The sequence below is a fragment of the Ascaphus truei genome, chromosome 19, assembly GCF_040206685.1.
Source record: "Ascaphus truei isolate aAscTru1 chromosome 19, aAscTru1.hap1, whole genome shotgun sequence".
NCBI lineage: Eukaryota > Metazoa > Chordata > Amphibia > Anura > Ascaphidae > Ascaphus > Ascaphus truei.
Genome location: NC_134501.1, coordinates 6,095,644 through 6,110,613, shown reverse-complemented (window position 1 = coordinate 6,110,613; position 14,970 = coordinate 6,095,644). Strand labels below are relative to the sequence as shown.

Below are 14,970 nucleotides of genomic sequence, written 5' to 3'. Positions count from 1 at the left end.
TCCTGTGTATTTAAATATTGGGGGGGGGGGGTGAACTATTTCCTTTGAAAGGTAATGGACACCCCAACACTTTGAAATATACAAGCTGATCTCTCCAGATTATTTGAAAATGACAACAATGTACAAGCTACTAAAAGGCAGGATAGAAAGGTTGTTAAAATGTGACCAATACGTATCAAGTTGTAGAATACAAATGCTACCCGGAAGAAGGCCAGAAACGAAACTATGTTAAAAATGATCATTTTATGGTACAATGAGACGTAGACGTTTACTAACCAGCTAAATGTGAATTTAACACATCAAACAACACCATGCGTAGCAATTACACACCCCTCCTTTGACAAAGGAGGCCTGCAATGTGTTCAATGCCTGGGCCTTTGTCACGGGCAGTTGATCTCACTTGGCCGCCTGGGTGGAATTTGCATTAAAGGAAAAGCACTCTGGCTTGTAACACTTGTTGTAACATTATTAGGTGATATAATTGAAGATGTTCAACACCGTGTGACAAAGGAGACAAGAACAGATTGAGAAGCATTAAGTGCCCTGTGGTATCAATAGGGTTATCAGGTTTCCATATGCAGGCCTGAATGACCGGCAAGTACAGATGTAGTAAGCACCGAAGAATTACCGCTGCAAGGGGCCCCATTCATGGACCCGCCCCCGCAGCGCGATCACGGCAGACACTGTGCCCAGCGCCATCATCTTTAGCTTTTTGCGTCTGCGGTGCTGTGGGCAGGAAGTCTTCCTATATCTGTAGTTACAACAAATATGAAATCTACATAGTGATTAATCTGTGTCAAATTGTAAGCTTTGAAGTCATTTATAACACTTAGGTAGGGGGGGGGGGTGCAATAGGAACAGATCACAGCCCGTCGATGGCAGACTAAGATTATTTTGGGGTCACAATTTGGGAGATTCAACCATTTTTCTGGAAATTCCTCGTGAAGATCATTACACCAAAATATAACATGACCGGATAGCGAATAGGTTGTTGGAGACAGAGCAGGGGTGGGCAACTCCAGTCCTCAAGGGCCACCAACAGGTCAGGTTTTCAGGATATTCCTACTTCAGCAAGGGTGAAGCACGGATATCCTGAAAACTTGACCTGTTTGCGGCCCTTGAGGACTGGAGTTGTCCAACCCCGGAGATTGTGTGTGACAGACGGACGGACGGACACCTGTGAAATAGTGGAGAAACCACTCCAAAGGTGCGTTCACCGGACCCGTTTTCATGAGAAAATCTAAATTCGTACATTTTCCCAAAACCCATTTACATATAGTACGGGGAACTGCACCCTGGAATGTTGCCTTTCGTCCTCTTACCTTAAAATCTTCCGGGAGAAGAAGTTTACAGGTCCGTAGAAAGCTTAAAATGTATCGGAAAATCTCCCCGTCCCGGTCAACGAAGTAATGCTGTTTTAAACTGTCCAACACAATGGGTTCTGTGCCATTAAACAGCCGGCTTATCCTAAAAAGAGAAGAAGAAGACGTCATTTCACAAACCCCAGAGACTTTCAGCCCAGTCCACCCCGAAGGGGAAATTCATACTCATGCAATGTTACTACTGATTATTTTTAAGGTTGTTGTGAATGATTTTCTGTATACCTGCACTAAATGAATGATATTGATAGCTTCGGTTAACGTATCTCCATTTTCACTACATCTGCCACGTGATTATTTCATTAAGTTGCTTACTAATTTTATGTGGTTTATTCACTGGTCAAGGGGGCTTAAAAAAGACAAGCACACCTGTACAGCGTTTGACTTGAAGTTTCCAACCTAAATAATCCCAAAGGGAAACGCCTGGACAGGTGTTTTACAAATAAAGTGCATCACAAGCTACACGGGAAGCTGAAAGCAGCGGAGAAAATGTACTTGTATTGGTTGTTTGTTCACGAACAGAAAAGCAAGCGATGTGATGGTGTAAAAAGTACTTCACGACTTGTGCGTACACTACAAAAAGATAACAGTGCTGCACACCTAATCAGAATCACAATAAAGCAAAATGCTTGCGATTAAATCCCGGATGTTCCTGGGTCAGGGTAATGCTGTAACTCATACTCCTAGACTATGACACATATCAGATGATCCAAGGCACTACGGTGACATGCCAGTCACTTGAGAAAGACCTCAGAGAAGGTCGAAACGTTGTGCTTAGCTTTATAATATATTTGGGAAATTCCGTAGTGCCTTGGATTATCTGATACTTGTACGTACACTGCACCAGTGATGCTCAACTCCAGTTCTCAAGCTCCCCCCCCCCCCCCCCCCCCCCCAACAGGCCAGGTTTTAAGGCTATCCCAGCACAAGTGGCTCAATCAGTGGCTCGGTCTTCAACTGGGATATCCTTAAAACCTGACCTGTTTGGGGGTCTTGCAGACTGGAGTTGAGCCCCCCGTCCTACACTATGGGCAAAGCTTAGTGTTTCTTTGTCAAACACTCATCCCACTTTTATTGTTTGGCGTTATTGTGAGTTGCTGGTGGTCAGAACCCAAGAGGAACATGTCAACCGCAGAAACACCCGTGCGTAGGTTACCAAGTGACATACATTTTTTTAGCATCTCCACCCCACCGTAATGGATCGTTTCTAAACCTCAGCCCCTATTTAAAATGGGTTGAGAATGGGGGGGAAAAGGGTGACTTCTCAGATTGCTGATTAGGTCTATAGTAAAGAAAGGATGGCAACTCATTACAGAGAAGCCTCCCTCCCCCTCTCCCAACCAAATCTGCACATGTTACAGCTGCATCACTAGGTCAATACCCCTCCAGCTCTGAATCTCATTGAGCCCGGGGCAATCTGCTGTTGTTCTTCTCCACAGAATCCAGAGAGCTGAGTTTGAAGAATTCCCCACATAACATCTACTGTACAATTCACAAGGACACGCACGCTCCATTGTGACTAAACGGTCTCATTTTTGTGCATCATAAGGAGCAGAAGCTGGAACATGTGAGGATACTGGTTTACGATCAATTCTTTCCACACTGTGTGAAAGAGGAGCGTATATTTCAATGTCCCTCTATGTAAAAGATGATAGCATCAGTTGGTAAATCATCATGTCTCTACGTTTCTGTTTATTGCATCCACAATATGGAAGGTACGAATGTAACAAAACTGAACGCCGGGATTCACCCCCTCCCCCAACCCCCCACCTCCAGCTACAGTTTCCATAAAAAGACTCAAAGCGAATTGGGGTTTTAATATAAAATAACCAACAAATGAAGAATGTCAAATATGAATCTCTTATCAGAAGTTGTTTATTAAATAAACTTGTAAAAAAATTTTTTTTTAAATTTGAGTAGAATGCAGTGTGCCCCACTCTCCTTTCTCACCTCTATGTGCAATATAATTATTATTATGCTGCACTGCTTAATGATCATGCATACAGACACAATGGCAGACCCTAAACCAGTGGTTCTTGACCTTTATTTGGTTAAGGAACTCTATAATTATATTGTGAAATTCTGCGGAACCCCAACCCTCTCTAATAGTGTGCCTGAGATCAGATGCATTGTAAGGAACCCCAACCCTCTCTAATAGCGCGTCTGAGATCAGATGCATTGTAAGGAACCCCGGCCCTCTCTAATAGCACGCCTGAGATCAGATGCATTGTAAGGAACCCCAACCCTCTCTAATAGCACGTCTGAGATCCGATGCACTGTAAGGAACCCCAACCCTCTCTAATAGCGCGCCTGAGATCAGATGCATTGTAAGGAACCCCAACCCTCTCTAATAGCGCGCCTGAGATCAGATGCATTGTAAGGAACCCCAACCCTCTCTAATAGCACGTCTGAGATCCGATGCACTGTAAGGAACCCCAACCCTCTCTAATAGCACGTCTGAGATCCGATGCACTGTAAGGAACCCCAACCCTCTCTAATAGCGCGTCTGAGATCCGATGCACTGTAAGGAACCCCAACCCTCTCTAATGTTGAGGAAGCAAATTGCCAAAGTTAAAATACTTAAACACTAAGATTAAACCAGCAATACAGATTACTCATTTTTCTGTGTGTGCTGGTTTAAAAAAATAAAATAAATAAAAAATATGGCGTCAGACTACAAACAAGGTCGCCGGGGCAACCAACAGAAAACTGCCAAGTCGCCTCCCTCATTGATGTTGCGGCTTTTCGATTGGCTGCCCTGATCTCGGCAGCCATATTGTTTCCCCCATTTGCCACGAGGGACCCCCAGTTTAATGAAATAATGGTTCCCTGCTTTACAGCAAACAGATAACTGTGGCCTGTCTAGAATAGCGCACCGTGACTCAAGGGCCACCAACAGGTCAGGTTGTCAGGATATCTCTGCTTCAGCACAGGTGGCTAAAGCAGGGACTGATTGATCTACCTGTGCTGAAGCAGGGATATCCTGAAAACCTGACCGGTTGGTGGACCTTGAGGACTGGAGTTGGCCACCCCTGCTTTAATGGGTATTTGGTTGGTTTTTGGACTGTGGCAGAACATTTACCACCTTGTTTAATGTATATATCACCAAATATAAATCTATAAACCCGTTGATGCCAGAGAGGCCTGCAACAAAACTTGAGGACCTTTTTTAGTTCAATACAGCTCAAATCTCCTCTTTAAAAAAATAAATATATATATATATATATATATATCTGCTTCCCAGCTCATAGGATAAAGGCCACAGGTGTCTGCCTGGGCTCTTGGGTTTTTAGGAAACTCGGCATGTGTAGCTAGGCGGGGAAGCTCATGTTTTCTTTTACACTTTTCTAATGCACGTCCTCAGATTAATATTTAACTCTACTTGGAGGTGCGCTGGGGAATCTGGGGGCGGCATAATTGCCTCTTAGGAGCAGGATCGCCTAGAGGTCTGTGTGCAGAAAACAAGATTCGAAGGCCTGAGGGGTATCAGTCATTGCAAACTTCCATGTGACGCTTTGCACAACTTCAGTACTAAAAAGTGTGCAGTAAAGGCAAGCCGAGCTGAGGGTTTACATATTAGTATGATCGTCCTGATTGAGCATTGCATGTTAGCAACAGGCGGCAAAGGTTTACTGCAAACTTTCTCTGAAGATAAGGACGCTTAACACATTACTACTTCTGTTATTCAAATAGCAATTCAATCTATGCATTCATTTACCTCGGCACGTCCAGTTATCAGAATGATAACCTGCTATACTTTAGAAAATGTCTCTTTGTTAGTTTTTGTATAAACCTCTTTAAATTCAAAAATAAAGCTCAATGACCAGGACCACAATAAGGTGTGAATGAGAGGCCTTAGTTCAATAAAAAAAAAAAGCAGATCCCTGGTCAATTCTATTGAAGGTAAAATGAAAATTCCCTTGGGTGTATTTTTACTGATTAGTTCTAATTGTTGACTTTTCTTCCAGCTCTATGTCCTCTTCTAACGCCTCTGCTCTTTTTATTATCACAGGGGTCAAAAACTTCTCCCTCTTCTTTTCCTCCCCCAATTTAGGAGGCATCCGCAAAACAACAACAGGAGGTAATTGTACCATATTCCCGATTTCTTTATTTGACACCTGTGGGGTACACGTGAAATCCTCAGTGCCAGTGAGGAAGGGCAAAGGGGCGTTGGTTCAGCCAACAAAAAAGTAAGTTAACACGGCGTTACTAGCCAACAAAAGCGCACACCTGTTAAAATAATATGTTCTTCTCCACTTTCTGGCCTGAATGCCAACACATACAAGGTAGACACAAGGTATACAGCTTTGCCAGGGCCACCATATTGGATTTGAGCAACAAAGAGGAAGAAGTAGGCCTCAGCCTAAGTATGCCGCCTGATCCATGCCCTAGTTTGGGAATTCGAAGAGTACACAAGTAATGATTTGGGAAAGTGTTATTTACTGATTTTTTTTTTTATTTTTTTTTAAAGCTGGGCTATTGAATGAAGCTCAACTTCATCACAGGTAATGTCCCCTCTATCTGCCAATACTGGCGCTCAGTCTGTGTTGCAACATGTAATTTTCCTTACTTGATCTTTCCTAGTTGAAAATGTCTGTACACAAGTTTATTGGTTTCTGTGCAAGTACTTACAAATGAAATGCAGAATCATACGTAGTATGGCAAACTGTAAAACTGAAGACACACATGACCGAAATGACAAATAATGTGCCTGCTAACCCTTACACCGCTGGAACCAGGTGCCTGTCCGGCATCAATGACAGGTAGCAAAGAAGGCAACATACACATACTTTAATACTGTCACACACACCCACATGTATCTAGTTTGTAGCCCAACCGATATTATTCCAACAAAGTAAGAACAAATAGATGGTGTGATATTGGGAACAGTCATTGATTACAGCTTTCTAAAAAAATGACTCATCTATTTTTCAAGCACTTACGAAAAATAAACATGAAAGACGTGTGGCGACTGCTTGTGACGCGCGGGGAAATTGTAAGGATGGGCAAAATTATTTAAACATTTCCATGTGACTAGAAGTTTTTTTTAATGATGGTAATTAGTGTTTAAATGTACAAATATCCTCCTTGACACAGCACTATGCAAATTGTCACCATCAGTCTGTGATGTCCACAATCCCTGCCAAATATCTGGCAAAACGAATATATGAATGTATTAAAGTTTACCGAATGTTCCTAGTACAACCGGTCAAAATGATGCATCTATGAACGAAGTGCTCCGTTTTAGAGGCATATCGTCTATAAGACTGGGTTGGTCAACTCCAGTCCTCAAGAGCCACCAACAGGTCAGTTATTAAGGCTATCCATGCTTCTGCACAGGTGGCTCAATCAGTAGCTCAGTCATTGGCGGAGCCACCTGTGCTGAAGCTGGGATATCCTTAAAACCTGACCTGTTGGTGGCTCTTGAGGACTGGAGTTGTCCGCCCCTGCTAGAAGGCAACTACACTATTGTGAAAACTCCAACCCTTTCCCGTCTCTACCATCGGTGTAAAAAGCAACAGAAACAAACATGCAGGATTCATAGCATCTATCTCTGAGTCAAACTATGACCTTGTTAAATGGGGAAAAAACTGGTTAAGTTAAAGTTTAACTACGGAGAATGCCGTTCTAGGAGCCAATTAGACAAATGTGAACACTCACCGATTTTTAATAAGTTTGCGTACAGGCGTGTCAAACCGAAGTGAAAAACACAGTGAAGTCATCGTACATTCTGTGTTGCCATAATATAGAAGACTGCTAATAATTAAACTGCATGGGAGTGTTTAAGGAGTGTTCATTTCATTTAAAAAGAAGTCGAATGGCTTACACCTGTGTCCAAGGATCATGCCCTACAAGAAATGCAACTGTTTAATGGCCAAACATTACTTTTATGGTTGACCTAATATCACGATTTAATGGTGGCCAGCCAGTCTGCTGCCCTAGCACTTGAGTTCAGCAGAAGTGAACACCAAATACCCAATTCACTTGCTATCTGAAGGACACACAATTTGATTGGTTTAGTTACTAAAAAGAAAAATGAAATCCAAAGCGTATTAACAACAGTGACACGTAAAAAAATCAATGTGTTTATAATCGACAAGTTTCTAAATACAACCTCTAAATGTTTGGCTGGTGTCAACATTTTAAATACCTGCAAATCATTACCGATACATCAATTATAAAATGTACTAATTACGCAACACTCGCATGGTGAAAACAGATGCAAAATACAGTATACAATAGGTATGTGTGCCTAGGAACACGGCAATGCTTAAGGGTAGATGCAAAGGAAAGCAGGGTTAACATTATATTTCAGTCTTATTAAGCAAAATGGTCCTCTCATTCAGCTACTGCTAGCCAGACGTTCCCAATATTACCACGGACTACCTTTCATTTCCATCCTCGGTAATATACATTTCCATATATTAAAATATTTAATGATCATGCCTTCACAGTCCCCAGTGACATGAAGCCACACATAGTGAGAACAAAGCATCCCAGTGAATGGAATTTCCATTTCAAATGACAAATCTAAGCCATGCTGACTAACCTTCAATGCCGTCCCAATACGTTATGCATTTGTGATTGTGAAGTGCATTTGTAATTGGTCTGCAAAATAGGATCTGGTGGTGAGAAGAAATATTGAGTGGCAACGTGGTCTTACCGGGAATCTGGATACTTCGTCAGGGTAGACAAGCTGCTGGTATACATGTGCCCTCCTACATCAATGTGCACTGGAGCATTGGATTTGGTTAGTTGAGCTGGAAGAGGAATTCCTTGAGAAGCCAGGGGGGAAACTGGGGACCGGGTGAGCGAGAGACGGGACATGCTGCTTCTCTCCTGGAAATAGATGACAGAAAGAAGAGCGTTCCTTGAGTGCAGTTGGGTATTATCTAAACCCTGGCGTGATCATAGATCTAATCAGATCATTTTTGCATCTGCCCGATCATATATTCAGCTAACAAATTATTGCCATCACTGCAATTAAGTGTATTTGCATCATTTTCTTCAAAATACCAGAGGGTTGGAGGAATATGCTTATTAGCAATAAGAAATCAAGAACAGTTTTTTCTTTTTTCCAAGGTGTCAGCCTCAAGGGGTATAAAACAAACTGCAAAATTCTAATTAAAGGTCGTGGGCTTATGTGTTAGATGTGAAATATCCCCTGACAAACGAATAACCAATTTGTGAATTGGAATTCAGGGGCTTTTGCAAGTTTGTCTCAATAACGAGACACCTCTAAATTAGTGACTTCCTCAGTACCCAAGGCATTTAGTTTATACATGTAGTAAATTTCACATCAATCCAATAGCATCTTTCGGATTTCTTCTCTTACCTGCAAAAAAATAATAACAGATACAAAAGTGTTTTCGGCTAGTTGGAACCGAACAACTTGGTAACATGAGTCTGCGTGCTACTGAGCTACACAAATACCTGTCAGTATCAATGTCTAAGGTTCGTAGATGACCATTTGTCACTACAATCCCCATCCTCCACTGGGATGTTGTAGCCTATGTACATAAAAATGCAAATTGTTACCAGTTGTAAAACTGCAGAGTTAAGGGAAATAATGTTATCGTCAAATTAACCGGAATTACAAAAAGAACCATTCACCTTTTTAGTGCCAGCCAGGAAGGACCCAGTAATTGTTTTCTTGATAAATGCATTGCAGGACGCACAAGAAATGAGCATTTTAAAATAGAACGTACACAAAAAGTTTGCTATTTTAAAGGAAGCATATAACATTATGAAGGTTTTTTCCAAGAGGGGACGTTAGCAGTTGTAAAAACTTACATGGCATTTTTTTTTCAAAATCATTAGCCACCACATGTATAATTTATAATATCAACATCTGTTTTTATTTTCTACATTTAATTCTGTTTTTTTGACAACACTACTGGATGTTCGATTACCAATCCCAATTACTTTGTCTACACATGTCAAGCACAGAAAATAATCACTGAGGAAATACAATAATATTTTCTGTGTTGCTGCAATTGCTTACAAACTAACTAAACTTGTCAAAATGAATGCTCTCCATTTCTACATATACAATTTATGTTTAATTAAGCTTAACATGTTAAAAAGGATCTGATTTCATGCATAACATCGGCAGTAGTAACCTGTGGTGCTGAGACGGTTAATTAATTATTCCATCAAAGACGCTGCCCTCAACCTTTTCAGCATAATGATAGCACTACATGGCATTTCCAAGTTAAATACTGTAATAAATTGTATTATTTATCTATTTTTTGTAAACTATATGTACGAAGTCGGGATATGGAGAGGTTAAGATGAGTATAGTTCTCTTGAGTAAAGTTTTGGCCACTGTGAACGACAACCTGGCATCGGGCAGGTCCTATTACTCACACAGGCAGATTATATTGGAGGTACAGTAGCTGCAACCAGTGTAATATTGGAGTGGGAAGGTCCGCATGGACCTGAGCTAAGTGAGATCCGGACGCTTTTGCAAAATCAACTACATTCGCTCCAGATGTCCATTCATTTGACATATTTCAATGATAAAAAAAAAATGTTTTTACGATTGGTTTTTATTTTTAATGTCATTGCTACCATTTTGTTAAAATAAAATATTTCCTTTCACAATGCACAGTTTTCACTCTGCCATTTCTCAATTGTGCTTGTTTTCAAAGGCAGATTGTCATTTAAACGTAGGACGTAGGTCGTCCACTGATGCCATGTAACATATATGTACATACATACACACATATACATATACACACACACATATATATATATATATATATATATATATATATATATATATATATAGATAAAATCATATATCCTTGTAATGATCATGGTGTTTTCCACCTGAGAGATGACCATCATAGAAGTGATACATTGTCTCACACAAACTTTGGAAAGGTCGTCAAGGTCATCATGAACTCTGGATTCCCTCCAAACAGTGAACAATGTGGTCTACACAGCTCATGTACAAGGTCACTTAAGATTATTCTGTATTAGCAGTTTTATCTTTATTTGACCTTTTTGTGGAGCAGGTGGATGTGTTTACATCCACAGTATGTCTGAAGGGAAGACCAATGTGGTCTTAAAAGCTCATGTAGATCTTCCATTTCTACCTTATGATGGACCAATAGCAGGCATCCTATCCATATGATACATCTTTCAAACATAATCACTGCTAAAATATGTTACTTTCTCTAAGGCACTGACCTAGGCTAATGAATCCAGTTTTGCCAAGAACTTTCTTTTGGGGAAGAAAAAAAACACATCACCAAGGAAACGTATTAAAATGTTTAAAAAAAAAAAACAATCATTTTTAACATGATTTCGCTTTAATAAAATGTGAATAGTAAGAATGATTTCTTTTTAAACATTCGTACATTTTAAAGAAATATATGTCTTATGTAGGGAAAAGGCTAAATCTTCTTAAGGTTTGGTATTAACCCCTTCCCTTCAAGCGGGGACTGCACCACATGGCATAACAACCCCCAAACTTGGCGCCTCTGGCGGAAAGGGTAAAGCTGGAGTGCTAATGTCACTATTTGAAATAGATGAACCCAGTTTGAACCTCAGTGTCACATCTCCTGGGGACCGTGGGCATGTCACTCAATGTCCCTCTGCCACCACAATTAGATTGTAAACCCTACAGGGCAGGGATTAATTGTGCCTGCAAAATTCTTTGTACAGCTCCGCGTACACTGTCAGTGCTATATATAAGGGGGATTTTTATTTATTTTGGGGGGGCTTTAAGGGAGTGACAGCTGATAATATGAAATAACAATGTAATCCAGTAATCTAGGCAACAGCAATAACCTTAATTTCAACATTTTATTTTGCGATTACACAGATGGATTGTTGGCAGACATTATACGATCGCACAGACACAAAACTCCTTACACAAAAGCAGTCCTAGCTTCTGCTACTGCCCCTATATACTGACATAAATGCCACCTACTTACACAAAGGCGCATTAAATGTAAACGTATATAGCAATACCGTTTACTGCTGACCCCTCCAGCACCAGCACGGCGCTCTTCTGGCACAGGGGGGGTTAAACGCAATTGAATTAGTCCATTCTATGTAAAATAATCACTGTCCTTAATTGCATAAAAAGGAAAAACAATTTGAAGCACAAGCAACTATTCAGTAGCAGCAGAACCTGCTGCTGGAGGCAAAATCAATACGGCCTAGTTCCCAAATTATGTGGATATTTTGTGTGTTTTTTTCCCCAAAATTGCACATCAAGTTCTTTCAAAGCCAGATTATCTTCCCCTGCCTTTGTAGACTAACTGCACAAATGCTGCTTGTAAAAGCTATTTGCCCATGTAAAGTGAAATAATCAGAATGCCATGCTCATTTACACACAAAATGATTTTGTGTCCTATTGTGCTCACAGTTGTTCAGCTCTCTAGGGGTGATTAAACTAGCTATGCTGCTCCAGCTTGAGATGATTTCACCGAATCGTTTCTCCATGAAGTTGCCTCTTTGCTAAGCTGTTATTTTAACCATAAAAGGTAAACAGAAGGCAGTTGTGAGAGTCCCATTCAGCTCCCCTGCCTGGGGGTATTTGCCTGGAGCAGAGAATGTTGAAAGACTGCAGAATATTCCAGGGTGTTGTCTTTCTTGCACTAAAGCCTATAGGAATACTACTCACTTTAATACACACACAGACACACACACAAACACACACAAACACGATACATTTCAGATCCCACAAAAAAAAAAGAAAGACTTCAAAAGTATAAGAAGTTTTGGGCGGATGAAACATCCCCACCTCTGCATATAGCTTGGGGCCCTAGTAACCAATACTGCTGTTGATGTTGGGAAAATACAGTAGAAATCAACTACACAGAGCAAAAGCATGAAGAAAGGGTCTGTGTAGGTGAAAGGTTGTAGAGAAGAAACAAGAACCACCCTGGGACCAACAATAGAAATAAAAAGAAATAAGAGAGGGGCGGTGTTTAGGCAACCTAGTCAAACCAGGGAAGAAAAACAGCCAAGTTCAATGTCCAAGAATCCCAACTCCTGCTCTAAAAAAAATATTCTGTTAAACATGACACTGATTCAATTCGTTTTACTTTCTTTGTATATTATTTCTAGACGTTCAATGTTCAGTGTTCTGGGAGAGACCCCTATTGTAGGGTCATGGCACGGGTTGTGTATAGGATTATGAGAATAAAAGACGGTTCTGTATGCCTAGTGGTGATGTGAGAAGGGGACAGCTACACCCAGAGGCATTTAGTCCACTGAGCCAGCTAGTTATGTCTCCATGGGGAGCAAAAACAGAATCCAGTCTGCTGAAGGACCTCAACTTGTCTATAATGAGATCACCACCAACATCTGTTCCTTAACTGGCTCCTTTATTGGTTTCACATATACTGTAAGAAGTTTCGCTTGTATTTTGCCAAAGTGCTTTGTCTGCATGAACATTCATAATACACGGTCCGTGTCCAACCTTGGAATTCATGCCCTGGACTTCAAAAAATAATGTACTTGTTATTCATGCTTCACTACTTCTGTATCTGGACTCCACAGTACCAGAGTCTAATGAGCACTTCTTTTTTGTATATAAGTGGATGCTTTCTCTCATTTGGATTTATCAAAACGAGATGACTTTGTCCTCCTACCCAGTCTTACATCACTCGTAGCACTATCCCCATGCTTTACAATGTACAATTACCAGTTCTTACAACACCTTCCCTTTGGTAGATGGGGGCATGGAAAGTTTTGGACCACTAGCTCACTGCTTTCCAGGAGGATGTAAACTCTCAGTTCTCTGACACGTGTCCTTTTGTTTCCAGGATTCTGGACCAAATAATGACCTATCCTTTAACCTGTCCAAACCTGTCTTAGCAATCCCCAGAGGGGAAACTCACACTAGAACCCTAGCATGGCGTCCCTGCATTACATTTTATTATAATAATACAAATATGCCCCAAAGGACAATCAGATTTTCACTTTGCAGACAATCCTGGTAGGGAACAGTCATACTGATTTACATCATACCCTCCAACTGCACCTATTTAGAAGGTACACAACACGTTTTGGGACCATGTAGGACCTACTGTACCTATTAAACAGAAGTTTGTTTGGTAAGCTGCATAGGTTAAAGGACTTCCATAGGAAAGGCTTAGGGGGCGCCTCCACCCAGTGCAAGTAAGTACAGTGGTACCTATTCCTATGTGCAAAATGTTGGAGGGGCTGTGTATACTATTTGGGAGAAATGTGACACACAGCATGCAGTGACAGAAATGCAAACTGTATCCCAGAGGGGGTGAAGTCTACAAGATCAATTCATCCTCAAAGGCATCAGTTACATTCCACACATGCAGCCCGAGCCTCCCATTGTCATCCCATCTCACTGCTGTGTTTGGGATCATTCCCCCCTCTCCTCCTCCAACCTCTGCATCCACCAGCCCTAAAAAACCCACCCAGATCACATCTCCCCTCCCAGACACACAACCCTACCCAGAAAAAAAAACGCAACTACAAAAAAAAAAAAAAAAAACTACAACGACGCAGATAAATATATACAGTATTTATTAAAAGGCACATAGCAGTGCCAAAAACCCAAGGCGCCCCACCAAAACCCAATGGCAGCCCCCTTTAGAAAAGTGGACTTAGTTGCTGCAACATGTTCCCCACTGGATCCAACCCAATTAGATTCGCCCCCAGGACCCCTGCACGTGCAGGATCTCCGGCAGAGGACACCAAATAACCGGTGGGACTTGTTGGAAAGGGGTTGTTTTTTTTTAGGACTATGTATATATGTGTGCAGGACGGCAGCACAGCCCAGGGAATATAGGAACAAAGGAGGGAGCCGGATCACGGAGCTTCAATCCCTTGTCCACAGAGAGTCACTTTCCAAAAAAAAGAAGCACCAACGCGCAGTCCCAGCGCAAAGAGACGCGCAGCCCCAGCGCAAAGAGACGCGCAGCCCTCTTACCGTGATCACTGGAGAACCTCTCCTCCTCCTCTTCCTCTTCCTCACCGTCTGTTCCTCTCGCTGTAATGTCCCCTCTATTATCCCAGCTCCTTCTCTCTCCTTCTCTCTCTCTCTCTAGCCACCAACACACACAGATATATAATACAGAGAGAATGGAAGTGCCTGGGCTGTAATACAGAGAGGGTGGAAGTGCCTGGGCTGTAATACAGAGAGGGTGGAAGTGCCTGGGCTGTAATACAGAGAGGATGGAAGTGCCTGGGCTGTGCTGGGAGGATGGAAGTGCCTGGGCTGTGCTGGAGGAAGGCAGGAATCCGTCTCTGAAAGCAGAGACAGAGAGAGAGAGAAATTCTTGCTCAAGGCTTTTCAAACGCCTCCAGGGCAAAGGATTAGGCTACAATTAACTCAGCCCTGCCCGCGCCCTTGTTCATTTTTGGAGATGAAAACGAGATATTTGTGCCCCCCTCCTGCTGCAGAGAGGAACCTTTTATTTTTTTAACCGATTCCTTCTCCCCCCTCTCCCCTTAGATATATATATATATATATATATCCCTCTAACGGTTCCAGGGTGGCATTTGCTTTGGGATAACGGTTTAATATCGCTGGGTATCAGGACAGTGTCAGGATTGCACTAACATGCAGGGGAGGGGGGGGGGGGGG

At 41.7% G+C, this 14,970-nt stretch overlaps 1 protein-coding gene across 1 annotated transcript in view; it reads right to left on the bottom strand.

The window, feature by feature from the left end:
- KCTD15 (potassium channel tetramerization domain containing 15) overlaps positions 1-14,767 on the bottom strand; it is a 30,495-nt gene extending 15,728 nt beyond the window's left edge. The window contains exons 1-3 of the mRNA XM_075576375.1: positions 14,314-14,767; positions 8,044-8,219; positions 1,323-1,467 (exon numbers count right to left, since the gene is read on the bottom strand). Of these exons, the coding sequence (XP_075432490.1) occupies positions 1,323-1,467; positions 8,044-8,207 (309 nt within the window). The 5' untranslated portion in view covers positions 8,208-8,219; positions 14,314-14,767. The remainder of the gene's footprint in view (positions 1-1,322; positions 1,468-8,043; positions 8,220-14,313) is intronic.
- Between the last annotated feature and the right edge of the window lie 203 nt (positions 14,768-14,970).